Source organism: Haemorhous mexicanus, chromosome 17, assembly GCF_027477595.1.
Source record: "Haemorhous mexicanus isolate bHaeMex1 chromosome 17, bHaeMex1.pri, whole genome shotgun sequence".
NCBI lineage: Eukaryota > Metazoa > Chordata > Aves > Passeriformes > Fringillidae > Haemorhous > Haemorhous mexicanus.
The window spans coordinates 1,832,571-1,859,147 of record NC_082357.1 but is presented as its reverse complement, the minus strand read 5'-3'; the positions used below and the strand labels follow the sequence as shown (position 1 = coordinate 1,859,147).

The following is a 26,577-nucleotide window of genomic DNA, read 5'->3' as shown; positions in this document are numbered from 1 at the left end:
TGCACTTTGTGTAGCCAGGGGTTGGGATAGCTTTTCCCCATGGTAATGGGCTTAATCCTGCCAGGCAGAAGTGGATGTTGGAGAAAAATCAGCAGGATTTGCTAGCTGGAGTTGCATCTGAGTAGAGGTACCTCTTTAAGAAATGTGCTGAATAATTGGGTTTTTTTCTTAGATTCACTTTCTTTTTTTGCTTGCCCTGTTGCTTCCCATTTCCAGCTCTGCATATGTGCATAATTCCAGAGACTCCTTCACTTGGGGCTACAAACAACTGTGATTCAGAGCCTTCCCTGGGTATTACTGGGACTTGTCTGGAGGGTGAGATAAATAAGGGTTTATTTGTGGCTCTGCTGACAGTGAAGGATTTGAGAAGTGTTTTTAAAAATCTCTTCATGCCTCTTGGACTCCTTAGAGCTGCTACACAACCATGCCAGGTTCTCCACTCCTGTCACTTGGGCATCTTTCCTTGGCTTCTCTCTGGTCAAAGGAGCTGCCACGTTTGTACAAGTGGGGAGGAGCAAGGGTTTGGCATTTTTAAGTGTCAGATTTTCACCTGTAAGAGCATGAAGAATGTTCTCTGTAGGAAGAATCATTATAACCACAGGAAGGATGTGGAGCTCCTGGAGAGAGTCCAGAGGAGGCCACAGAGATGCCCCAAGGGCTGGAGCCAGGCTGGCAGAGCTGGGGGTGCTCACCTGGAGAGGAGAAGGCTCCAGGGACACCTCAGAGCCCCTGCCAGGGCCTAAAGGGGCTCCAGGAGAGCTGGAGAGGGACTGGGGACAAGGCATGGAGGGACAGGACACAGGGAATGCCAGAGGGCAGGGCTGGATGGGATGTTGGGAAGGAATTGTTCCCTGGCACAGGGTGCCCAGAGCAGCTGTGTTTCAGGAAGTGTTTCAGGCCAGGCTGGGCAGGGCTTGGAGCAGCCTGGGACAGTGGGAGGTGTCCCTGCCCATGGCAGAGGTGGAACTGGATGGGCTTTAAGGTACTTCTGACCCAAACCATTCCATGATCCTGTGATAGGTGTGGGGTTTTTAAACAGATTTCAGCTCAGAAGGCTGTACTGGGCACAGTGTGAGTTCATTTGCCACTGCTGCTCATCTCTTGATCTCTGCACCTTTGGAGTGAGATGATGATTGCATTTTTCTTAACACCTTTTACAAATTCTTTTTATAAGGATTTTTTTATTCCCTTCACAAATACTTTCCTCACCAACCTACTTGTTTCCAAAGGACTCCTTGGGATCTTTTGTCCACCTGCCTGGTTAGAAGTTGGTTCACTTCCCCTAAACCTCTGGAGGAAGTGTTGTCTCAAAGCTGCTTTTGGGGCAGCCCTGTGGTGCTGCCTGGTTTGTTTATGTAGAGAAAAGGGAAGAGATTTGTTCCTTGTGCCCATGCTCCTGAGGCTCCAGCACAAGCACTGCCTCTCAGGGAAGGTTGGGATCTCCCTGCCAGGGGTCACAGCCTGGGTTGGAGTGTGGGGCATCCTGGGAACCCAGCAAAGGGTGAGTGTGAGCTGAAAGGAACAATGCAGCTTCAGAGGTGTGAGTTTCTAGACTCCACTGGGGGAATTTAAGTGAATTCTGAACTGAATTTTGAACTGAGACAGCCAGAGTCACCTTGCAGTGTTTTCACTTCTGGAAGCAGCTCCTGCCCAGCCGAGCACTCTTGGCACATGCTCAGCTGCGTTTGTCTGAAGAGCAGATTTTTTTTGGCTGGTTTTGCTGATAACCACCCAAATGAGAAGTTATAATCATTGATGGCTTAAAAAGTGGTGGCCAGCAGCTGAGAACCTACTGAGCCAAGTGGCTGCTGAGGGAGGGCTGATGGCTGTGGCTAGACTGTCAGGTTTAAGTTGCAAGTCCAAAAAGTGACTCCAGAGCCACCTCTGCCTGCTGTGCTTTGGTGATGTGCAGGGTATTGATCTTGGGGAATCTGCTTTGGGTGCTTCTGCGCTTCTCAGCTGGGTATTGTTATTTTAGCAACTGCTTGTTTGGGAAAATGCTGTGTTGCTGAGCCCTTTCCAGCAGCTGAACCACAAGAAATCAATTAGGAAGTCAGCAGCACGTGACCAGCTGCCTTTCCTGGGTGTCAGGGACTCAGAAATTGCTCTTGGGCTCATCTTCAGCAAGTGTGGCTTGAAAGAGCACTGTGCCTAAACCACCCTTTGCTTTTTCCAGCCTGCTGGGATTGTTTTATTCCTTTGCTGGGTTTCTAAGAGAGTTCCTGGGAACTGCTGGGTGGAGGACCCACTGCCTGCTGGGCTTGGTTATGTGGGTTAAGAGTTACTGGGTTAGAAAGAATCAGACTCAGACACTTGAGCCTGTTAATCAAAGTTCAGCCTTCAAACCTGATGCCTGGTTAAGTGAATCTGCCTGTCCAAGAGGGTTTAAGAAATCAGATCCCTTGGGTATTGAAAAAGGTGCTGATTACTCGTGGAGCAGGCAGTGTTCCAGGTAAGATGATCTCTGGTGCAGAAATCAGGTTGGCACTGCTGGCTCTCCATGGCCTGTTCCACACAGCTCTGCTCAGCCTGGGGTCCTACTGAGTCCTTAGGTGATATTTAGATTAAACACTCTGATTCCTGAAGTGCAGCCAGGTTCCTGGAGGGGGGAGTTGTCCAGGCAGGAGGGCTTTGAGCAGCTCTGGAGCTGCCCTGAGCTTTGGGCCCTCAGGGACACGGAGAGGAGCATGGTGCCTTTGCTCCTCTGCCAGTTGCCTTGAGGTACAGCAGCAATCTGTGACTTTTATCCCACAATTGAAGCAGAAAATCTACTATAACAAGTGTGCAAAGTCTCCATGTTGTTGGTGATGTGCTGAAGTGGTCTCTGAGATGAGAGGGGGGAGCTCTGCAGGCAGAGCTGCCTTGCCCCAGCCCCAGGAGCTGAGCTGTGCTGGGAGCACAGAGGGGGCCCAGTCTGCTCTCAGTTCTGGAAACCACAAAAACATCTCTGAAGTGCAACAAGGAAACTGAGAATGAAGGCTGAGCCCTGTCCTGATAGCATCAGCTGAGCACTGCTGGTGAGCACGTATGCTGTGGGCTCCTGTGTCAGACCTCTGATAAGAGACCCTGGAATGAAGGTGAAGCCCCAAATTCTGCAATTTTTGGTGAAATGGATTAAATATAATGAGTGACACTGTTTTTGAGCTCCCAGCTCTGTGTCCCTGTAGCATGTTTTTGTCTTTTCTGGAGGATGTCTTGGGTGTCCTACAACTTTTTTAAAACACTTCATAATTCTGCTTTTCTTGCTAAAAATAATAGTGTACTTCTTCCATGAATTTTACTGCCCTGAGTGACCCTGGGCTGTCCCAGGAGTTCTCCAGGGTTTTCTGAGCAGGCTTAAAGTGACCCACAAGCTTTCTGAGAGTGTGATTTCTAATTTACATGTTCATTACCATGTTGCATTAGGGCTGGGGCAGGGAGGGGCTCTGAAAGACACCCTGGTAATCCTTTAATGAGTAAATTACTACCTCAGTACCTGGAGATGTTAGTGTTGCTAATACTCACCATACATAGGTGCATCATTAAGTTAGGCTTGACCATAAATAATAGAGAAAGAAGAAAATCCAGCAGCTGGAGTGTGGTTGTTTGTATTTTTAGATGTGTGACTGTGCTGTTAATTAACTGCAAGCACTGGGAGCAGCAGGCTCTGAGGTGGAAGAGGATGGGACATTGCAATTAGCAACGACAGGGTGTTGATAAGTTATTTTATACAGGTGCTGTGGATGAAATTTCTTGTTTCTTGTCTGTTTTTTTTTTAACCCTGTGCACTTGCTTGTTGGTGGCAATATAGCAATTCCAGCTGGGAATTTTTCCATCAGCCAGGATTCTCCTTATGTGCTCCCCTGCAGTCCCTCCTCTCCTGGAAGAGCTGCCCACAAGCTGGTAGATGGAGCTGATAGTGATTTTAACAGCTAAATGTGATAAAATCTGAGTCTGATAGCTGGGAGGAGGCTGGGCTGGGCTGGGCTGTGTGTCTTGCCCTGGAAATGGCAGGAGAGCTGGGATTGGGATTGGGATGGAGAGGAAGCTGCAGAGGGATCTGTGTGTGCTGTCAGTGCAGGCTCTGGGGGCTTGGTGGGCTGAGAGTGTTCAACAGCAGGAGCAGGGACTGCACAGGGGCTGCAGGCAGGGATGGACAGAGAGGACATCAGAGCCCAAACCAGGATGGGTGCAGGGGGTGGGAACAGCTCCCTGACAGAACTCCCAGCTGTAAATAAAGAGTAGAGATGCAGAAGGGGAGTTTGAGCTCTGAGGGCTCCTGGGGTGCAGCAGAACCTGGGATTTTCCTCCTTGCCACTGGAGGAGGCCTTGGGAGCTTGTGTGGTGGAAAATCCATCCTTCCACATCAGGAAGGTGCTGCCTGAAGGATGAAGTCATCTCTGTAACATTGCAGCTGCAATTAACATCTTACTAAAAAAAGCTCTGGAGAGGGAATGCCTTAAATTTGTCTTGGAGTGGTATCCATTTGCAAACACATTAGGGAAAAAGTGAACAGACCTAACCCTTCTCTCTGTTGTCATTAGCCCCAGTTGCTGTATTTAGAGCATCGTTTGTGTGATGGATGCTCTAATGGCAAACATTACAAGGTTAACAGCTTGTGTTTTTATGGCAAAGCAGTAGAGAAAATCTTTGCCCTCAACAAAAAAATCTCTTCTGAGAGCATAAAATGAAATTAAAAAAAAAAAAAAAAGAGGAAGTGAACTCTAAATGAAAGCACTTGTGGAGAAAATGGCTTTAGAAAGCACTTCCATGTCTTGCAGAATGAGCAGGTGCTTCTTTAAGGGCTGTGGTTGTGTTTGGTGATATGCAAACTAAAATTAGCATTGTATCTGCTCTTCAAGTGCATGTGCAGTGTCTAAAGTGCAGCCCAAGGATGGCTGCTCTGATGTTTGCTGGAGCTGCATGAGTAACTGGTTCTACCCCAGTGCTTTAGTCATAGTCTACATCTGAGCTTGTGATGGAGTCAGCAGTAGGGTACAAAGATTTTGCTTCTCCAGAGCCTCACTGAGGTGCAGCTGCAATATTGAACAGCCTGAAATGCAGGAGGTTGGCAGCTTTTTTTCCCCTTAATCAGCAGAAATCAGTTAATGACTCATACAGCTGAAAATGTAACTGCAGGATAGCCCTGAAATCAGCTGGTGGGGTGGGTCCTTCTTGTGGTGCTTTGGTGGATGGAGAATGTTGTTGGCTGTGCAGGTTCTTGGCAGCAAATCTTGTATTTTCTGTCAGGAAAAGCTGTTGGAGCTCATTTTCCTGGTTGGAGGAGGGCACAGAGGGTTGGAGTCCAGAGGTAACTGGAATGAGTAAGCAGCTCCACCCCTCATCTGATAGTGCTGTAGAACACCTTTAGCAAACTACTGAGGGGAAAGGGATGGGAAGGACAGGCTGACAGTGGCTCTCCCACCCTGATCCACAGCAAGTCCTGCTCTGATCAGAGGGGACAGTTCCAGGAAGGGCAGAGCTGCTGCTTGCCCTCTCTGTGTGGTGTGGACCCAGCTCAGCACTTGGAGGCACTATCCTGGGGACAGTCACCTGTGACACACCTCCCAGAGATGCTGTTCTGACCCAAATTCCAGGTCAAAGTGTGGATGTGCTTCTGGAACACAGGAATCTGCAGCTGTGGCTGTGCTGGATTTAGCCCTGCTTGGATTTAGCCCTGCTTTCACCTCTCACTGCCTTGTTCCCCTAAGGGAGCTGTGACAGGGACATCACCTTTGGCCCCAGATCTGCTGAATTTGGCAGCCAGGACCCTCCCTGTGGGTCAGAACTCAGCCATGGTGCTGAGGCAGTGGAGCAGGGGTGGATGGTGACGTGGCTCATCTCATCTCCCCTGCTTTTTGTGGGCTGCAGAGTTTTCTCTGCATGGGGAGAAGCTCACGGTACCTGCTCTGCAAGCAGGACTTGGAGAACTGACTATATTTTCCTCTCATGGTTGGCAGAAGAGAGAAATGGTATTTTCTGATGTTTGATCCAGCCCTGGGAGGCACTAGGGGTGAAAGGGGTCAGGTTTGAGTTCTGGAAGAGAGTGAAGAGAGTGGGAAGTATTTCTGTTTCAGTGGTTGCATATTTAGTAATTCCTCATGGAGGTGAGGCAAACTGCCAGCCCTGACATAGAAAACTGGGGTGGATTCTGCTACTGATGGTCCTTGAAAGAGAAATCTGTGCATGATCCAGAATTTCAGACCAGAACCTGAGCTCAGCACTGCTAGTACTGCCTGTCCTCTTCCTCAATGCAGAGCAAACAGGGAGCCCTAAAAGAAAGCAAACTGCCTGTTAAGGTGGGAATGATGCTAGGAAATATTCCAGGTACAGCCCAGATGCTCCAAACAGCTGGACTTTTATTGGAATCTCACTGATCAATTTCTCAGGTGACTGGGTCCAGGTGCAGCCACCTTCCCCTGCAGCTCTGCACAGCAGGTGACCTCCTTATCTCAGTGGCCTCCTTATCAGAGCCTTGCTGGACTGCTGATGATGACCACGTGCCTCCAGGATCTGGGGAACTTGAGGAATACCCAAAGGCATCAGCAAATACAGGTCCTTGGTAAGCCCAGCCTGGAGTTAGGAGGGGATCCTGAGCTGGGCTTTGGTTATCTCAGACAGTTTTTCCTTCTGGACCTTCCTTTGGCCAAACCTCCCAAAGAGCCACAAGAAATCAAACAAGAGCACAGAACCACCCTGGAGGTCCCACTGTGTCTTTGTGCCCGAGGTGGCCTTGGGTGCTCTCCAGCCTGGGCTTTTCTGCATAAAATCCTCATGTTCTGCTCCCTGGTTTCTTTTTTTCCTGCTTTTGACATGTTGAACATTGTGATCGTGGTGTTCTGCTTTGGAAGATTGACTGTGTTCCTAAGGAATGGGATCTTCCAAATCTCAGTGCTGAAGGCAGTGGAAGACAAGGCAGACACTCAAGATTTATAAGAACTCCATAATTTATTTCCAAAAGCAGGATATAAATCTTGAATCTTGGAAGAAATGCACTAATGTCAGCTGCTCTTGCTGAAGGAGAATTGCTGAATTAACTATCCAGAGACATCTGAGCCCTTCCACCCTGTGAAGAACTGAGAGTTTTCCATGGATTGAGGTGATCTTGGTACTGGATGGTAGAAGGTGGAGTGGGAGAGCAGTGCTGCTCTTGAAGAATTTGCATCAAATTGAGATTGGAAACTCATCTTTGGGGATTTGGCTCCAGAAACTGCTGTGAGACTCACTCTGTGTTGAGCAGCAGGGAAGGAAAGTGCAGGGATTTAGGAAAATACTGGATTTGTATTTGTGGATCTGCTTGGGAGGAGCTTAGGACAATTTAGCTCCCACAAATGGCAGTGTGGCCATATCCTGAGTCATTAAGGATGCAACTTAGTCAGATATTTCTTTTTAAAGTGAGGCTCTTCTCCACAGAGCTGCTGTTACCTGGGCATGGTGACTGGCAGGAGGCTGATCTGTGGCTGAAGGGAAGTTTGCAGCCCAAGCAGAAATGGATTAAAGCTGAGAACTTGAGCTGCACACATTGGATTGGAAACATTGGACTGCTCTGCTTGGATTGTTGGTTGTTTTAAGCCAATTTCCCACTACCAACATCTCCTGCTAAAATAGTCCTTGATTTCTAGAGCAGGGCTTTAAAAAGCAAGAAAAAAGGAACAAGCAGGGCATGAAGAGGAAAGGTAGGATGGAATTCAGCATTCCTTTGGAAATGGAAATGCTCAGTGTCCTGCAGAGCATCCACTTCCAGCTGCTGTGAAGTTGTTGATGCTTCTGGGGGCTAATCCAGTGAGGAGAGGCTCCTGCTTGGCCCTTGGGAAAACTGCTGTGCATGGAAATGGGAATTAGCAGAAGCCTGGAGTGTTTCTGCTGGATGTCTCACATGCTCTTCTCTGCAGGAGACTGCCAGGCAGGCTTTTATTTCTGATTTGGGGGTTTTTTTGAGGCAGAAATTTCAGTTTTATTAAATGTTTACTTTTTTTTCCTGTGCTTGAAGGTCTGGGCTTGAATCTTGGTGCATTTGTTGTTGATAGCAGGGGTTGAAAACGTTGGGGACACAGCTATGCCGTGGTCTGTGCTGTAGCAGGACTGTTTCTGAGGCTCTTACCTTGCCAGAATAAAATCATCCCAACTCCAGAGTGCTCCAAAACTACAGCTGGATGCTAGTTTTGATAATTTCTTTAGGACTTAAAACTGTAACTAGTGATTTCCAAGGATAAAACCTAAATGTGTGTGTGTGGGGGGGGTGCTGTTCTTCTTGAATCAGATTGCTGAGTGTTGGTATGTACTGGTCAATTGCTTTTTAGAGTGCTGGAAATTCCTTAATTTTTCAAGCTTCCTGAGCAGCAGGGTGGCACCAAGGCAAAGACAGGAAGAGATGTCAGGGGTCACAGGATCATGGAATGATTGAGGTTGGAAAAGACCTCCAGGATTATCAAGTCCAACCTGTGACCCATCCCCACCTTGTCCCCAGCCCAGAACACTGAGTGCCACCTCCAGCCCTTCCTTGGACACCTCCAGGAGTGGGGACTCTACCACCCACCCAAGCAGCCCATTCCAATATCTGATCACCCTTTCTGAGAAGAAATTCTTCCTGATGTCCAAGGGAAATCCTCTCAAAGTTCACACTTCCCATGATAGGGTATTTATGATTTCTAAACATCTGAAAACATTCCCCAACCTTGCTGTCTTTGTGAGAATGATGCATTGCCTTAAAATTCCTGAATGCTACCAAAATAAAGGAATTCTGTTGTGTTCTTCTCCTTATTAATGGGGCTGAGCACATGGTCCTTCATGTCAGAGCTTTCACCTGCAGTGAACAAATCTTGCTGCTCCTTGCCCCCAGTGAGCAGTTTGAGCTCCCAGTTATTTGCCCCATACTGGTCCTGCTCGTGTTGGATTTTGGTGCACCTGTGCTGTTCTAATGCCACCCTCCTGTGTCAGAGTGGGAATGAGTTTTGTCCCTTTCCTTCAATGTCCTTCCCAGGCATCAGAGGAGGCCTCGCTGCGGGCTCTGGAGAGTCTGATGACAGAGTTTTTCCACAATTGCACAACAAATGAGAGGAAACGTGAGATAGGTGAGTCCTGCCCCTCCAGGGCTGCTCCTGGTGCTGCTCCTGCCCAGCAGAGGGGACTGGGGTGTTCCACAGAGCTGTGCCTGCACTCAACAGGCATCTTCCCCCCCCTGCTTAGGGGGGGACAGGTTCTCATAGCTGGGGTTCCAGGGATCTCTGGCAGCTCCTGTGGCTGAAAAACCAGTGAGGTTCCTCTGTACATTGTTGGGTTGTGTGTCCTGGGTAGCCTCTGCCTGGAGATGGAGCACAGACTTCAGCATCAGGAATGCAAAGCAAGGCTGTCCCAGTTCTCGTGGAGTGACAAGCAGGAATAACAGCAATTCCCTTTGGGTGGGGTTTTAAATATGTCCTGAAGGGCAGCAGATCCTGCCAGGTGCTCTGGGGTAGCTGCTGGTGGTTGTAAAGAGGCAGATTCCTTCTATTCCCAAACAGGCACAGGGATGCTCTGAGGGCTGGAGCCCCTCTGGAGCCAGGCTGGCAGAGCTGGGGCTGCTCACCTGGAGAGGAGAAGGCTCCAGGGACACCTCAGAGCCCCTGCCAGGGCCTAAAGGGGCTCCAGGAGAGCTGGAGAGGGACTGGGAACAAGGCATGGAGGGACAGGACACAGGGAATGGCTCCTACTGCCAGAGGGCAGGGCTGGATGGGATATTGGGAAGGAATTGTTCCCTGTGAGGGTGGGCAGGCCCTGGCACAGGGTGCCCAGAGCAGCTGTGGCTGCCCCTGCATCCCTGGCAGTGCCCAAGGCCAGGCTGGGCAGGGCTTGGAGCAGCCTGGGACAGTGGGAGGTGTCCCTGCCATGGCAGGGGCTGGGATGGGATAAACTTTAGAGTCTTTCCAACCCAAACCATTCTGGGGTTGTTCTGTTTCTGCCATCTCTGGTCAGAAGTGTGATCAGCATGAAAGGCTTGCCCCAGAAATCCTGTAAAATAAACAGCACAAGGTTTTTGTTGTGGTTTTTCTGATGGTGATCTCCTGCTGTGGAAAAGGTATCCCTCATTTTCCTGCTTAAATTGCAGGGAAAAAACCAATTAATTAAGCCTTAAACTTGCTTAGCCTGTAAAGCAGCCCCTGTGGCTTTTCTCTTTGTCACATTGTCACCTCATGGGAGATGACCAAATCCTTCCCTGAGCATTCAGGGAGGTTTCTGACCTCCTGAACTTCACCAAGTCAGCAGCTCTTGGAGTTGCATTAAAAGAAGGTGGGTTTAGAACACTGATCTGAAGTGTTCCTACTCTCTCACAATGACCTGAAATTCCACCATTTGGCTTTTACAGATAAAATAACAGTGCTCATAATACAATTGCTGTGTGATTTGTTTTAATATTCACCTCTTATCTGCTGCAGTTATTTATGTCAAAACTGATTCGAAAATGACACATCAGTTTTGTTTTCATTAAAGCCTGTGGTTACATTGCTTTAAACACTGTAGAATGGGATTTTATTATATTTTTTGCCCTCCTCCAGGTTGAGTCATTCCCTGAACACAGGGTCTCTTCCCTGCTCAGTTGCTGTGCTATCACTATACATTGTTATGGCTTTGTTTACAGCTAAAGAACTTTATTGGAATATTTTACATCAAAGTCAAATTAAAACCAAAGTGCATTTTCAAGTAATTTATGTACTTTTATGTTTTTTGCAGAAGAGCTTTTAAATAACTTTGCCCAGCAGATAGGAGCCTGGAGATTCTGCCTGTACTTCCTGTCCAGCACAAGGAATGATTATGTGATGATGTACAGCCTGACAGTGTTTGAGGTGAGGCCTCAGCTCCTCCACTGCTCTGCCTGGTGCAGTTTTAGCTGGAATCGATTTTTTGGGGGGAGATGTTTGTCTGAAATGGCATCCCTGGTAAGTACAGTGATGAGGAATGCTTTTATTGCTCTCTGCCAGAGAGGTTGCTTAATGGCAGGCTCGGAGTGGGAGAATATGAATCTTTGTACACAAATTGAAGAATTCATTTCCTGGCATCTCTAAGCACAAATTACCTCCAGTTTCAGAGGCTGCTTGAGTTTCTGCACGATGCTTTTAAGGGTGTTATTGCTTTTATGCTGTTTTTATGATCAGAAATATGGGGGTGATTACTTGCTCCTGGCTCCTGCAGGCTTTGAGTGCTGAGAGGGAAGGCAAACCTGCTTTTATTTTGCTGACATTTTGTAGTTGTGGTTGCTACTCTAGAACTACATCCTGCAGACTTGTGCTGGCTGGAGAGGTGAGGTCTCTCTTAGACAGCCACATCCCACTCTTCATCTAGTGATAAAAGAAGAAAATTTGGGTTAAAAGGCTTGATATTGATCTGTGTCCTCTGGAATAAGCAAAGGTGTTCTGTGGACAGCACTGGTGTGTCACACTGATTTCTCAGTGACCAGTGCAGTGTCTGTCCCTGAGGATGTCCCAGGGTTTTGTCAATGTCACTCCTCAGTCTGGGACATTTGTGGCCTCTGTCATGTCCTTAGCTGGGTGGGCACTCTGAGCTGTTCCCCTAAATCAGAGGGGTTTACAGCCTTTGCACTGGGCCCCTTTTTAGATAAAATAGGTGTTTAGATAAAAACCCTGCTCTTAAAGTTGTGTTGTTTTTACAAGTTATCCACATCATTGTTGACTTCCTCTCCTAAATATTCATTTTACTTAGTAAGGATTGCAGAGGGAGTCTGGACCCCATCTGCAAATTGAATCTGCTTTACCTTCCCCTCAAAAAGGGGTGATCATGGCAAGTGACATGGGAATTATTCCTGCTCAGGGGATGCTGTCCCACTGATTTTCCTGAGAAGCAAAACAAGTACAGGACCAGGAGGTGGATTCAGTGGTCCTTGGGATCATCCTGTGTGGATCCTACAGCTCAGGATATTTTATGGAGTTTGGTTACTGAGCCTCTCCTTCCCTGCAGAGGGAAAAACCTAATTGTGCCCAGAATAAAGAAATCACAGTGCAAGTGCAGAGGGAGGGACAGCCCAGCCCAGCTGGGAGATGAAGATCTCTCTGTGGAGGAGCTTGAATTCCCAAAATTAACTGGTGCAGGGCTGGACATTAACTGGTCCTCAGAGCCATGGGGTCTGTCCCAGAGTGCAGCTTTCCCAGCTGTCCTTGGCTACTGGATCAGTCAGGGGGGTGAACACAAGGGTCATTCCCAAAACTGCCCAAGGACATGGACTTCCCAAACTGCTTAGGAAGATAGCAGTGGATTTGGAATAAAACTCCTCCTGACCCCCTTCCAGATGAATTGTTTTCACCTCCTGCTTTTTGGAAATGAAAACATCTTCCCAAAAGCATTTCTGGCAGGGGGAGGAGCAGGATAGAACACAGTGGGCCTGAAAGGATGGGTGTTAAAGCTGAAACATCTTCCAGTTTTATTGGGATTCTGGACTTGCATCAAGGAGCCCTCAGCTGGTTGGGCCATTGTTTTCAAGCAGTACTTGTGGATTTTCTCTGCTAGGAAACACCAAAACCAACTTCTTTGAGGAATTTCTGTATAAATATCCCTGTGTAGCTCTGCACTGGGAGCTGGTGTCTGTGTGCAGTGCATCCTGATGAGGATTGCATCTCCTTTGACCATGCATCACCTTCCAGTTTTGGATATTTGTGGTTTCTTCCAGGCTGTGATTGTGATCTCCAGCATTCTCTTTCTGCAGGCTGAGTGCTGCAGATGGGCACAGACCTTCAGCCTCCTCTCTGGGTTATCCCAAGAGATTCAGCTCCAATGTTCCAGAGCTCCAAATGGGATCAGGGCAGGGAAGCCATTTGTAACTCTGCTCTCCTTTGGATTTTGTTTGGCTCTAAGTGGAGTGAAAGCTTTCTGTGCAGTGGTGCCTTGTCACTGCTGCTCCAGTGACCTCCCAGCTCAGCTTCAGGGGACATGGGTGGCATCAGAGGCCTGGAAAACCAAACCTCCTTCCCTGATTTTCTTTTCCTGCTTCATCCAAGGCTGTGCTTCCCCCTTTAGAGGGGAAACCCTTGGTGCACAGGGTTAAAAGAGGAAATGGTTCTGTGCCTGCTACTGTAGCTCTGCTTAACCCAAAACCAGTTAAACCAGTAACTTCAGCTCCATTGTGGCACTGCCAGTCCTGGGCCATGAGTGCAGCAGCTCTGTTAGGTGCTCTGTCCCTGCTTTATGTTGTTCAGCCTTGGAGAGGAGAAGGCTCCAGGGACACCTCAGAGCCCCTGCCAGGGCCTAAAGGGGCTCCAGGAGAGCTGCAGAGGGACTGGGGACAAGGCATGGAGGGACAGGACACAGGGAATGGCTCCCAGTGCCAGAGGGCAGGGCTGGATGGGATATTGGGAAGGAATTGTTCCCTGTGAGGGTGGGCAGGCCCTGGCACAGGGTGCCCAGAGCAGCTGTGGCTGCCCCTGGATCCCTGGCAGTGCCCAAGGCCAGGCTGGGCAGGGCTTGGAACACCTGGGACAGTGGGAGGTGTCCCTGCCATGGCAGGGGTGGGAGCAGGATGATTTTTAAGGTCCCTTCCAACCCAAACCAGTCTGAGATTCCAGATTCTGTCAGCGTTTCTCTCATGTCCAAGATGAGCTCATTTAGGGTGTCCATTGCTTTTGCAGAACCTGATCAATAAGATGTGGCTGGGGGTGCCATCCCAGGACAAGATGGAGATCAGGAGCTGCCTGCCCAAGCTGCTGCTGGCCCACCACAAAACTCTGCCTTACTTCATCAGGAACAAGCTCTGCAAAGTCATCGTGGACATCGGCCGCCAGGACTGGCCCATGTTCTACCACGACTTCTTCACCAACATCCTGCAGGTGAGAGCTCTGCCCATGCTTGGAGCCAGCTTTTCCCTTAGAAACAACTTTTTGTTTCCTTGAGTAGGGGTAAAGAAACCCCTACTTGATGAAGATCAAATGGTAGATGTTGGTTTGCAAATTCCTTTTTAATTTTGTTGTTACTCTCAACTTTTTCCATGTTGCATTTCTCTGCAGTGCTAAAAGTGTTTTGGGGAAGGAACAATACTGTGCCACAAGTATTCACTTTGAATTTTAAATATTATGGGCTAGTTCTTGAAAATACAAGGAGTATGTGTTCTTTAAATAAAGCAGAAGTCAGTAAAATTACTGATTCTGAAAGGGCAGTTTCTGAATGGGGCTGGTGCAGATTTTTCAGCCAACAGCCAAAGACACCCCAAAATCTCTGGTACCTCACCAGTAAGGTCACTAATGGGATGTTGTTGGGATGTTCAGGAGGGCTCCTGCAGGAAGGCTCACCTGTGAACTGGGAATCCTGACTGAATCCATGTCATTGGCTGCAATGTTGGGTGCTACTCAGCATCCTTACAGGGAATCCTGAGCCAGGCTGCTGCAGGAGCATCACCAGGCTGGTGCAAACCTCTTTTTGTTGGATTATTTTGTCTTCAGTTCCCTTAAAATTGTTCCTAATTGGCTTAAAGAGGCTGAGTGTAAACTGAAGTGCTGCACAGGCTTTTTCTGCTGACATAATTACATGATTTGAATGCAGCAAAGCCCATGGCCAAGCCACAAGGCAGTGACTGAAATCCAAGTCCTTGAGTGGCAGGAATTTATTTGTTAAGGCAAATGAATCTAGTATTAATTGCAAAATTAAAAAAAAAACAAACCTGTCTTGGCTGCAGAGCTCATCACTGGCTGGTGTAATCACTTTTCTCACTCTTCTGGAGTGGGACATGCTGCAGGTTTGGCCTCAGCTGTCAGTTTGACAAGAAATACTTGGAGATGACCATCTCCATATGGAGTTTTGCCTCTCATTTCACCTGGATGTGAACTGAAAGGCAGCCTGAGCTCTCCTGGCCCTTCTAGCACTCTGGGGTTATCTTAAGGCATTGCAGAGCTCACTTGAGGAATCTCTTTTCCCTTAAGCTTCTCCTTGTGAGCTCAGCAGTGGAGGGAAATGTTTCCATAACTTAATTTATGTGGCAGACACACTCCTAAAATGTTCAGAGAAAGTGGAAGAAAACCAGTAATGCTGAATTCCAGGGCCTTGACAGAAGGCAGAGTAGCAAGGGGCAGAATGATTTGCTGTTAGAATTGCAGATGAGCCCTGTCTCAGGACTTTTTTTCTGAGATCATTTGCAGCATGTTCTTTGTTCTTCAGCATTAAATTGTATCCCAGTACTCTGAGTAGTCTCTAAACCTTTTACTGAACCACTGGAGGGGTGGAGAAGAAAGGTAAATTGGGCTATTGTATTGTCATTGTGATGAGCCAGTAATTCTACATAAAGTACTGCTTCCTTAGAGGTTTAAAATTTGTTTAGCCTGACTGAGGTACCAGTGCCTGGTAAAACTCCCTGGCTTTGTCAGAAAATATCCTGAGACATGATTTTCAGTCCCTTCACGATTTACCAGCAAGTTGGGTGTTTCACTGAGTTCTTTGCCACCTATTCCTGTGTCTGGGGCTTCTTTTTCAAAAGCCAAGATGAAGAGCTCTTACTTGTGCTGTTTTCTCCCCAAATATTTCACCAAACTCTGTGTTTGTAGCAGTGTTAACTCAGCCTAGCCCTCCTTTGGAGGGTCAGGGGATCAGGAGCAAAGTCATCCTGTATTGCAGGATTATGGCTTCAAGGATTACTTGTAGCAACTGCAAGTGGCTTTGGACTTTTTCCTCCCAGAGGGAGCAGTGCATAAATCACTTTGGATGTGTCTGGGCAGCAGTGGAGAGCAGAGCTGTCCTTCAGCTGGAAACAAAACTTTGTCCCACTTGAAGTCTTTAGTAACGCTGTGGCTGATGAAGGCAGTCAGCTCTTTGTCCAGTCCTGTTCCAGCACAGGGCAGAAGTTATTCTCTTTGGGGGATATTGTAACAAGGTGCCCCATGGAAGGCAGGAATGATGCATCTGACTCCATGTTCTCAGAAGGCTAATTTATTACTTTATTATACTATATTGTATTAAAGAATACTATACTATACTATACAGAAAAGATACTTACTGGATGCTATAAAGATAATAATTGAAAACTTGTGACTTTCCAGAGTCCCGACACAGCTTGGCCCTAACTGGCCAGAGAGTCAAAACAACTCACACCAGAGTCCAATCAGGCAATCCCCTGTGGGTAAACAATCTCCAAACACATCCCTAGAGGAGCACAACACAGGAGAAGCAAATGAGATTAGAATTGTTTTCCTTTTCTCTGAGTCCTCTCTCGCTGCCTTTCAGCTTCCCAGGAGAAAAACCCTGGGTGAAGGAATTTTTTCAGAGAATGTGAATGCCACAGGGGGAAGTGCAGTTTTCAGTTTGAGATCCAGTGCAGGTGCAAGGGGAGGTCAGATCCCTCAGGTGGCATCTGCTCCTGGCTGCAGCCTTTGGGCCGTGTGGGAAGGGGGGGTTTTTTGGGGACCCTGCTGGGCTGTGAGGTGTGAGCTGCTGTGCTGAGGTGGTGCTGGGCAGGGGGTGCAGCAAGCAGAAGGGACAGGCTGTTCTGTGACTCTGCTGGGATGCAGAATGTGTGCAGTGACATTATGAAAGTTCTCCTGAAACCCCAAGGACTCCCACGGGGCTCGAGCTGTTGCAACATCAGAGATTCAGTCTGGGGAAGTCGAACGTGTCTGTGGGAGCTGAAGTGCCCTCAGCGGTGGAGCTGTTGTAACCTGGGAGTAGTGTTGCTAATCCCTGTCTGTCGGTGCATGTTGTCATCACGCTGCTCTCCTGTGCTCCTCAGCTGATCCAGTCTCCTGTGACCACTCCCCTGGGGCTGATCATGCTGAAAACCACGTCGGAGGAGCTGGCGTGTCCCCGCGAGGACCTGAGCGTGGCCCGCAAGGAGGAGCTGCGCAAGCTGCTCCTGGAGCAGGTGCAGACAGTGCTGGGGCTCCTCACAGGTACTTGGCTGTGTTTGTCCTCCTCCAGGGCAAATTGTGGGGAGAACTTTTAAAGGGGCTCTTCTAGGAAAGCAAATTTCATTGGCTTCTTTTTTCAACCGGTTCGGGAGAAAATACTTTTTTGGAGAAAAGTGGAAAAAAACTTGTTTGGAGAACAATAAAACTTAAACAATATTAAACAATAAAATTCTTTGCTGCTCTAAAAGAGATGACAAACTCAGAAGGTCTCTTCCCCAGGTTGCAGCTTGGCTTATTCAGTTTCTTATCAGTCTTTCTGGCCCGGCCTGGTGCTAGCTGCCAGTGCTCTTCTGGATGTTCAGTCCAGAGTAGGTTTAAACAGGTTTAAATAAAAGGGGGAAAAAAACCTTACAGTCATTTAGTTAGTTAAAACTAACTAAAGCAAAGGAGAGCTCTGTCCTGCTGTCTGTTTGTCCACAGACAACACAGTGCAGGGGCAGGGATGTGGAGGAGTGAGTGAAGTATCTGAAAACAAACTGCATGCTGCTTCTTTTTTTTTCTTCACTTTCTGGAACAAGTCTTAAAGGTGTAAAACTTATTATTCAGCATAAACAGAACAGACAATTTGGGATAAAAGCATCATATAGTCAACTCAGGACATTGCCACACCTTGTGCCACTGAGCTGGCTGTCCCCTCACCACCCACAGCTGGGCTGCTGCTCCTGGGGTGACGAGGTCTTTGGTGTCGAGATGACTTGGAGGTGCTAGAAAGTCTCTTTTTTTCAGTTTCAAGACTGAAGAAGACAGAATTTTTTGGTTCTCATTCTTAGGCTTGTTTATTTGCTCTTATTTAATACATTGTGGTTCTTTGGGTTGTTGAGATCTGTTTAGCCCGTTGGTTCATGGCACACTGACCACCCTCAGGGCAGTGTTATCTTTTTGTACTAAAAACTACGTGTACATTAATTACAATAATTTTCTAATACTTATCACTTATGTTAGTTTGTTTTTACTCTAAACTAATTTAAAAGTTTACTATTACAGCAGAAGATGGAGGCTAAGAAAAAGAAGAATAAAGACAGGACATGTTTACATTTTTTTATCTTGTTTTTTGAACTCTCGTTCTAAAACCTCTAAAATTCTACATTTTCACTTTGTGATAAATTCACTAACATTTTTCTCCAACTCTTGTGGCTTGTAACTTTTCTCACAAAGTTGGGAATTGTTTCCATGGGCTAAAATCCAAGGCACAGGTGTTTTTGACTCTGTGCCAAGGTCTCTGAGCCCCCTGCCAGGGTCTCGAGTCCTGCAGGGCAGTCACAGGAGTGTCCTGGGTTCTGACACTGGGGGTCTGTGGAGAACAGTGGGGGTGGTGCAGTGGCTGCTGCTGCCCTGTGAGCACTCAGCTCTGTCCTGCAGCACTTGGGCCAACTTAATATGAACCAATGCATGCAGCAGAGCAGCTGAGCTCCCTCCATGGAGAGGGATGGGGATTGTCTGCTCTTAGTGTGCCCAAAGCTGTTATGGAGTGTTTCTGTCCCTCCCAAAGCACTCAAGCTGTTTCTGCCAGGGTTCTCCTGCAGTCTGTGCTGTGTTTGTTGGATCAGTGTGTCTTTGAGAAGGCACTTCTGACAGTTCTCTCTTTGGCCAGGTATTTTGGAGAGCATCTGGGATAAGCACAGTGCTACTGCTGCCACTCCACCACCGTCCCCAACCTCAGGAGAAAGTGGTAAGGAAAAGCTACAAGATGGGATTTCCATGTACTTAAACCTGCATTATCAGGCACACATTCCTTCCTTTACTGTCTAACCTGTCCTAATAACCCTTTCCCAGAGCTTTTCACAGGGCAACAAATTCCTGATTGGAAAGAAAAACCCTACACAAAGAAACAAATTGCACTGTGGGGACACCCCACTGCAAATGTCATTAAAATGTGCCCACAGAGCTGCTTGTTGTCCTCAGATGGCAGAAACCTCCCTGAAGTTTCAGTGCAAAATGCTCTAATGACAGTGAGTTAAAAGCGTGGAATTGTTAAGGTTGGAAAAGCCCTCTAAAGTCATCAAGTCCAGCTGTTAGTCCAGCACTGCCAAGGCCACCACTAAACATGTCCCCAAGTGCCACATATGGAGGCTTTTAAATCCTCTCAGGGATGGTGAATCCACCACTGCCCTGGGCAGCTGTGCCAGGGCCTGACCACCCTTTCCATGAAGGAATTTTCTCAAAATCCAACCTGACCCTCCCCTGGCACAGCCTGAGGCTGTTCCCTCTCCTCTGTCCCTGTTCCCTGGGAGCAGAGCCCAACCCCCCTGGCTGTCTCCTCCTGTCAGGAGTTGTGCAGAGCCACAAGGTCCCCCTGAGCCTCCTTTTCTCCAGGCTGAGCCCCTTCCCAGCTCCCTCAGCCCCTCCTGGTGCTCCAGCCCCTTTCCAGCTCTGTTCCCCTCCCTGGACACGCTCCAGCCCCTCAGTGTTGGGAGTAGCCCAGAACTGGATGCAGGACTGGAGGTGCCTCAGCAGTGCCAGCACAGGGGACAGTCCCTGAGTCCCTGCCCTGGTCCTGCTGCCACCCCACTGCTGGTCCAGGCCGGGTGCCTCTGCCCTGCTGCCCACCTGGGCACACTTTTCCACTGAGCAACCTTGCAGCCCCTCTGCCCCAAGGCTGTGGCCTTGCATGGGATTGGCATTGTCCCCTGAATTCCAGCTGGTGGCACATCAAAGCCAGTGAAGCAAAACTGAATTCTACCTGTGAAAAAGGAAAATAAAGGTAGCCAAGTCTCTGTGAAATGGAACAGGGTGCCCAAAGCAGCTGTGGCTGCTCCAGCCCTGGAAGTCCAAGGCCAGGCTGGGTGGGGCTTGGAGCAGCCTGGGACAGTGGAAGGTATCCCTGCCCATGGCATGGGTGGCACTGGATGGGTTTTAAGGTCCCTTCCAACCCAAACTGTTCTGTGATTGTGAGAGTTTGTTTTCTATCTATTCCTGTTAAATTTTTGTGTGAGTGCTTATCTGATGTTAACCCATTGACATCTCTACCTCTTAGTTACCTCTGAAATGGAGGACACATTTTTGTGTCCTTGTCCTTGGCTCACATTTCCTTGTCCCTGGGACCTTGAGCAGCTCCCTGGGAGCTGCAGATCACTTCTTGTGGCCAGATTGCAGCAGGCAGCTCCAGTCTGCTGCCTCTGATAAGCTGTTGGCAGTGTTTTGCTTAGTGCTAAACCTTTCACATTGGAGTTTGAGCAGCATTTTGAGTGCTCCTTTCCTGTAGAGGAGCTTAAGATACTTCTATATTTATATACAAACCACAAACTTTAATGGGAAGAAATATTCCTTAGGGTTGGCAGGGGGAGAGTGGATTTTGCTGTAGCTGGGAAGAGTTTGGATGGGAAATATTTACAGAACAGATCAAAGCTTCTGGTGTCAATTGTTAAGAATGGTGCTGGGGGAGGGCACTGGTGGAACAAATTCTGGGCTGGCTGTCATGGAAGCCTGTTGGAGATGTCCCTCAGTCCCCTGGGGCTTTGCTGAGGCAGCTTTCATCCACCTGTGTGCTCAGCTCGTGACCTGGGATCAGATTTCCCAAACTGGAAGTCGGCTGCACTTCTGTGCTGGCCTTTTCCTTTCTCCCCTCTCAGGGAAAACAAACAAACTTTCCACACAGTGTTTTTTCTGGATAATTGCTAAGAACCAGGACCACACAAGCAGTGCCTTTAGAAGTTTCATTTTGCCTGTGCAAACTTGTTTGTGTGAAACTCTCTCAGTTTTATTTTTCTGTGTTGTGTCTTTGCTGTGTCCATGTTAAAATTGGCTGTGCTTCCACTTCTTGAAGTCACAGAATCACTAAGGCTGGAAAAGACTCTGAGTCCAACCATTAACCAGCACTGCCAGAGCCACCACTAAACCATGTCCCCAAGTGCCACATCCATATGGCTTTTGGACACTTGGAGATGATGATTCCACCCCTTCCAAAAGGAACACCAGGTGCTTCCCTCTGATCCACTGCTTGCTCATTTTGTGTTCCCTGAGACTCAATTCCTTTGTAGTGTGACTCTTGAATGCTTTCATTGCTTAAGTGAGGCCACCACCCTTTACTCTTTCCATTCAGGTGAGATTGAAGGTGTTCCAAGAGGCAGAACAAGCTCCTGAGTGCCCATAAATGTTTAATATCTTCCATCAGAGCCCAGCTCTCTTTAGGAACTTGGAAAACCTCTGCTTCCTATTTTTCATTTGCACAGGGAAGTGGAGTGAAATGGTTACTTGCAAGTCTTGCATGGGTTTTAAATAGCACTTGAAGACAACATTAAACTCATTTCCCATATCACTTAAGCAAAGCAACTCTGATCATGTCCCAAGCTGGACAACATTTGAGTTATTGCCATGGTGTAGGATTTACTCAGCAAGAGTCTCAGCCTCCAAATGTTGGCTTTGCATGATTTATAGCACATTTCCTGATGAATCCCTTCCTGAGGAATATTCCCTCACCTGAGGCAAACAAATGAGTAGCAGGAGCATTTGTGGCTGCTCTCCTGCTGCAGAGGCAGTCACTGGGAGTTTTCTGCTTTGGCATGAATTCAGCTGATGCTGTGAATTTGTCACCTGTTTGCAAAGACACTGAAAATCCCTGAACCTCAGAGCTTCAGGGATTTAACTGTGTGCAAAGCACTTGAACCAGCTGCTGTGAGTTACACGAGTGTAACTGAGAGTTTCTGCTGGATGGATTAAAAGGTGAGAATCTTTAATTCTCATTGATTTTTGTGGAGTTGGCTGAACTGAATGTTTGAAAGAACAACAATAGTTGGGGTTGGAAGGAACCTTAAAGATCATCCCTGCCATGGCAGGGACACCTCCCACTGTCCCAGGCTGCTCCAAGCCCTGCCCAGCCTGGCCTTGGGCACTGCCAGGGATCCAGGGGCAGCCACAGCTGCTCTGGGCACCCTGTGCCAGGGCCTGCCCACCCTCCCAGGGAACAATTCCTAATTCCCAATATCCCATCCAGCCCTGCCCTCTGGCAGTGGGAAGCCATTCCCTGTGTCCTGTCCCTCCATCCCTTGTCCCCAGTCCCTCTGCAGCTCTCCTGGAGCCCCTTTAGGCCCTGGCAGGGGCTCTGAGGTGTCCCTGGAGCCTTCTCCTCTCCAGGTGAGCAGCCCCAGCTCTGCCAGCCTGGCTCCAGAGCAGAGGGGCTCCAGCCCTTGGGTCATCTCCATGGGCTACCCTGGACTCTCTCCAGCAGCTCCAGGTCCTGCTGCTGTTGGCCTCAGGCCTGGGGCAGCTCTGCAGGTGGGGTCTCACCTGAGGGGGCAGAATCCCCCCCTCCTGCTGCCCACACTGGGGCTCAGCCCAGCCCAGGGGGGTTCTGGGTGCTCACAGCCAGGGCAGGTCCAGCTCTCATCCTCCAACACCCCAAATCCTCCAGGGCTGCTCTCAGTCTGTTCCCTGCCCAGCCTGGATTTGTGTTTGGGATTGCCCCAGCCCTGGTGCACTTGGCCTGGTTGAGCTTCTGGGGGTCTGTAAAAGCACAATATGAGCTGTACAGATGTGTCCAGGTGTGAATGTCTCCACATGGGCTTCAGTGCTGAGACTGAAGGGCAGGATTGTCTTGCTCAGCCAGAGCCATGTGATGCCTTCAGTTTCTGGAGCACAGGCAAAAGAAGCAATGATAAGGCTTGGCAGGGAATTATGAATTTAGTGATGTAAGACATCAATCTTGCTGAAAAATGAAGACTAAGGAGGGATGTGTTCATCACTCAGGCTCTTGTGTACATTGAAAGTAGCTCAGTAAATCATAGCTGTTATTTTGGCACTGCTGGTGTCAGGATGTTTCACTTCCATAAAAAAAAATCACTCAGATTCTCTAAGAACTTCAGATTCTGTAGCACAGCAAGTGCCAGATTTTTAAAGATGGAAAGGTTATTAAAGATGAAGTACTCAAGGAAGAGAAGTGTGTTGAACAACTTGGGGAAGGTGAAAGCCTGGAGGTTGTGGGCAGCATCTGTGGGAAAGGCAGCCTGGCTGGGACTGGCCCTTGGGTTCCAAAGGCTTTTGAGGAAGCAGAGGCCACCAGGGCTAAGGAGGTGTCTGGGTTGTTGGTGGCTTGGTTAGAGGTGGCACATGAAAGGTGAGTGCATGTGGTCCCCTCTTCCTGTGAGGGGGGAGCTCACCCTGGGCTAGGCAGGATTAACTTCAGAGCTTCTCCACATCATTCTGCAGAGAACTCACAGCAGCAGCACTCAGGAGTAATTCCCTGCTGTGCTGCTCTCTGGAACTGATGTCTTAAGCAGCTGGAACAGAGGCTAAACAGAGTTAAGGGGAATAAAGAGGATATTTATTAGAAGAGCCTTCAAAGGCCACACCCTGGCAGTACCAGAGCCACAGCCGTGGCTGTGCCCGGATGGCTCCAGGATGGAAGCAAAAGAGGGCTTGGCCACAAGATCTCACATTTTTGTAAGTTTTGGTCCATTAGCACATTAGAACTAATTGTCCAATTACAGCCCCAGCCCATACAGTTCCATCCTTCTTGTTTTTCTCTCTTCAGTCCATGTTGTTTATGCTCTTGGGCCTGAGATCTGGATCATTTGTCCTTGGTCCCCAGCTAGAGAAGGAGTTGTTGTGTCTCCCTGCTCTGTGAAGAGAGCTCACCATCCCCTAATATGAAACCCTGACCCACACACCCCAAAGCAGCACAAAATAAAATTTAAAAAAATTAAAAAGACAGCTAAAACCTGAGGTATCAGAACTGAGGCTCATCTGCACTCTGAGTGGTGGCTGCAGTTCTGCTCTTTCAGTATCAGTAGGGGCAGAGGAGCCATGAAGGCTTTGTAGAAGGGCCCTAAAGGTGATGGAGGGGTTTGAGTGGCTTCCCTGTAAGTGACAACAGAAGCAAAATCTTCTTTCTGTCAAAGAAATTGGGCAGGAGCTGTGTTAGAAGCCTACAGACACAAAGAAAGTGAAAGCAGGGATTGTTTCTGTTTCCTGTTTGGGTAGAAAGTGAAACTAGCAGCTGGCATACCCCAAACAAAGCAGCTTTGTGGTGAAGCTGTGGAACTCTGTCACGAGATATTGCAAATATTAACTTTCTGTGGCTTCAGTTGGAGGCTGGAGGAAGTCATGGAAGACAAATCCTGAGGCTGTGTCAAATTTTTCAGACTCCACCTTTCTTGGGAAGCCTTTGTCATGTGGTTGGGAGGCTGGGGGCTGTGATCTCTGCCTGCCATGGCATTTGGTCCCTGGGAAGAGGTGCTGCCCTGAGTGAGCTTTTTGGGGACATCGCCACAAGTGTCACAGGCCAGGAGAAGCCTCTGTGATGTTCAGTGTAACAGGGATGTGCCAAGGATGTTCAGCTTTGGAGGGGATAGAATTTTATAATAAATTCCTAAAATACACCCCATGGCTTTGCATTTCCTGAAGTACCATGAGAGCCCTGCCTGGTGAGGCCAGAGGGGCTGTGTGAGGCTAATTCCCAAACAGAAATCACCAATTCCTCTCAGCCAGCTAACCCACTTAGTCACAGGATGTGCTGAGTTGGAAGGGATCCACAAGGATGTTCAGAGTCCAGCTCCTGGCCCTCCCCTGGGCTGGGCAGCTGGGGGTTCATGCTGACACCCCTCTGTGCTATTCACATGCTCTCTGAACAGAGAGAAGCTGTGAGAGAGGCAGAGAAAAGAATGATCAAAACAGTTCTTCTCTCATTTGCTGCTGCTCCTGTGTTTTTAACCATGTGGGATGTGTTGGAAGGTTGTTTAAGTGAAGGGATTGCTTGATTTGATCTGTGCTGGTGTTTGGATTCATTGACCAGTTAGATCCACATGTGTGTGTTGGGACTGTCGGCAGACAGCCACGAGTTTTTCAGTAGTTTGAAGTATGATCTAGTGTAGTTATAGTATAATAGAATGTAATACAATATCACAGAATCATTGAATAATGAGGTTGGAAGAGACCTCTTAAGATCATCAAATCCAACCTATGGCCTCACACCTCAACCAGACTGTAGCACCCAGGGCCATGTCCAGTCTTTTTTTAAACACATCCAGAGATGGCGATTCTACCACCTCCCTGGGAAGGGCATTCCAGTCCTTTATTATTCTTTTGGTGAAAAATTTCTTCCTAATATCCAACCTATCCCTTCCCTGCCATAGCTGGAGACTGTGTCCTCTGCTTCTGTCAGAGACCAACCCCACCTGGCTACAGCCTCCCTTCCGGAAGGGAGAGAGCAGTAAGGGCACCTCTGAGCCTCCTCTTCTCCAGGCTGAACACCCCAAGCTCCTTCAAACGTTCCTCACAGGGTTTGTGTTCCCAGCCCCTCAGCAGCCTCGTTGCCCCCTCTGGATGTGCTCAAGCGTCTCAACATCCTTCCCAAACTGAGGGGCCAGAACTGGGCACAGCACTCGAGGTGTGGCCTCACCAGTGCCGAGTACAGGGGCAGAATGACCTCCCTGCTCCTGCTGGCCACACCATTCCTAATGCAGGCCAGGATGCCCTTGGCCTTCTTGGCCACCAAGGCACACTGCTGCCTCATATTCAACCGGCTGTCAACCAGCACCCCCAGGTCCCTTTCTATCTGAACACTGTCCAGCCACACTGTTCCCAGCTTGTAGAGCATTCAGCATTCCAAAGCCTTAGAGTCAGATCTCAATCATCTCCTGCCTCGGGGGGTCACCTGCTTTTACTGTGCCCCTTTCTCCCCCAGGTGACCTCTTGAGTAGCCTCTTGCAGAGCCCCAGCGCGGCCAAACTGCTGAACCAGCCCATCCCCATCCTGGACACAGACAGCGAATACATCTGCTCCTTGGCACTGGAGTGCCTGGCCCACCTCTTCAGCTGGATCCCTTTGTCCACGAGCATCACCCCATCCCTGCTCACCACCATCTTCCACTTCGCGCGCTTCGGCTGCGACACGCGCGCCCGCAAGATGTGCTCGGTGAACGGCAGCAGCCAGAGCGCGCTGCTGGGCCAGGAGCGGGGCCGCCTGGGCGTGCTGGCCATGGCCTGCATCAACGAGCTCATGTCCAAGAACTGCGTGCCCATGGAGTTCGAGGAGTACCTGCTGCGCATGTTCCAGCAGACCTTCTACCTCCTGCAGAAGATCACCAGGGAGAACAACGCGCACACGGTGAAGAGCCGCCTCGAGGAGCTGGATGAGAGGTAGGACTGCCTCCAAAGGGCTGGGGGGTTGGGTTTGGGGTCCTGCATGCTGTGTCTGATGGCCTTTCAGCCAGGCAGAGAGGGGGGTGTGCCCAGGTAAGGGCTGGGTGCTGAGGGAGCTGCTGGCCCAGGTTTGTGTCCCTCGCTGTCCCTTCCCTCCCCTGTCCCTGTTCGTCGCTGTTTGACTGCAGGTCTGAGGTGGCACCAGAGCTGAAGCTGTTGTCACAGAGCATAGAAGAGGCTCAGTGAGGTAAAGGTGCCGCAGTGTCCCCTGTGTCCCCTCTGGCCAGTGTCTGCCACTCTGCCCAAAGCACACAGAGTGGGGACACGTCCTGTGAGTCACGACCTGGGAGAAAACAGCAGAAGCTTCCTACTCTTCACTGAGCCGTGGCCGTTTCTGATCCTTCTTTATTTTTGCTTTTTAAATTTATTTTTAAACAGCACCAAGCACAGCTTGGGGAGCTCTGTTCAGTGGTGAATGGCTCCACTATCCCCTTATATGAAACTCAGACCCACACACCAAAGCAGCACAAAATGGGAAAAAAAGAAAAAAAGCTAAAACCCGAGGTTTAGAACTAAGAGCTAGAACTAGAACTTAGAACTAAGGCTTATCTGCATCCTGAGTGCTGGCTGCAGTTCTGCCCTCCACAAGCTTAGCT

The 26,577-nt window shown here is 48.8% G+C and overlaps 1 protein-coding gene across 2 annotated transcripts in view; it reads left to right on the top strand.

The window, feature by feature from the left end:
- Positions 1-26,577, top strand: part of XPO6 (exportin 6) — a 63,084-nt gene that overhangs the window by 6,928 nt on the left and 29,579 nt on the right. For both annotated transcript variants that reach the window (XM_059861206.1, XM_059861205.1), the window contains exons 2-7: positions 8,960-9,050; positions 10,687-10,799; positions 13,590-13,787; positions 16,670-16,829; positions 18,439-18,516; positions 25,465-25,918. In XM_059861206.1, coding sequence (XP_059717189.1) covers positions 8,960-9,050; positions 10,687-10,799; positions 13,590-13,787; positions 16,670-16,829; positions 18,439-18,516; positions 25,465-25,918 — 1,094 coding nt within the window. The remainder of the gene's footprint in view (positions 1-8,959; positions 9,051-10,686; positions 10,800-13,589; positions 13,788-16,669; positions 16,830-18,438; positions 18,517-25,464; positions 25,919-26,577) is intronic.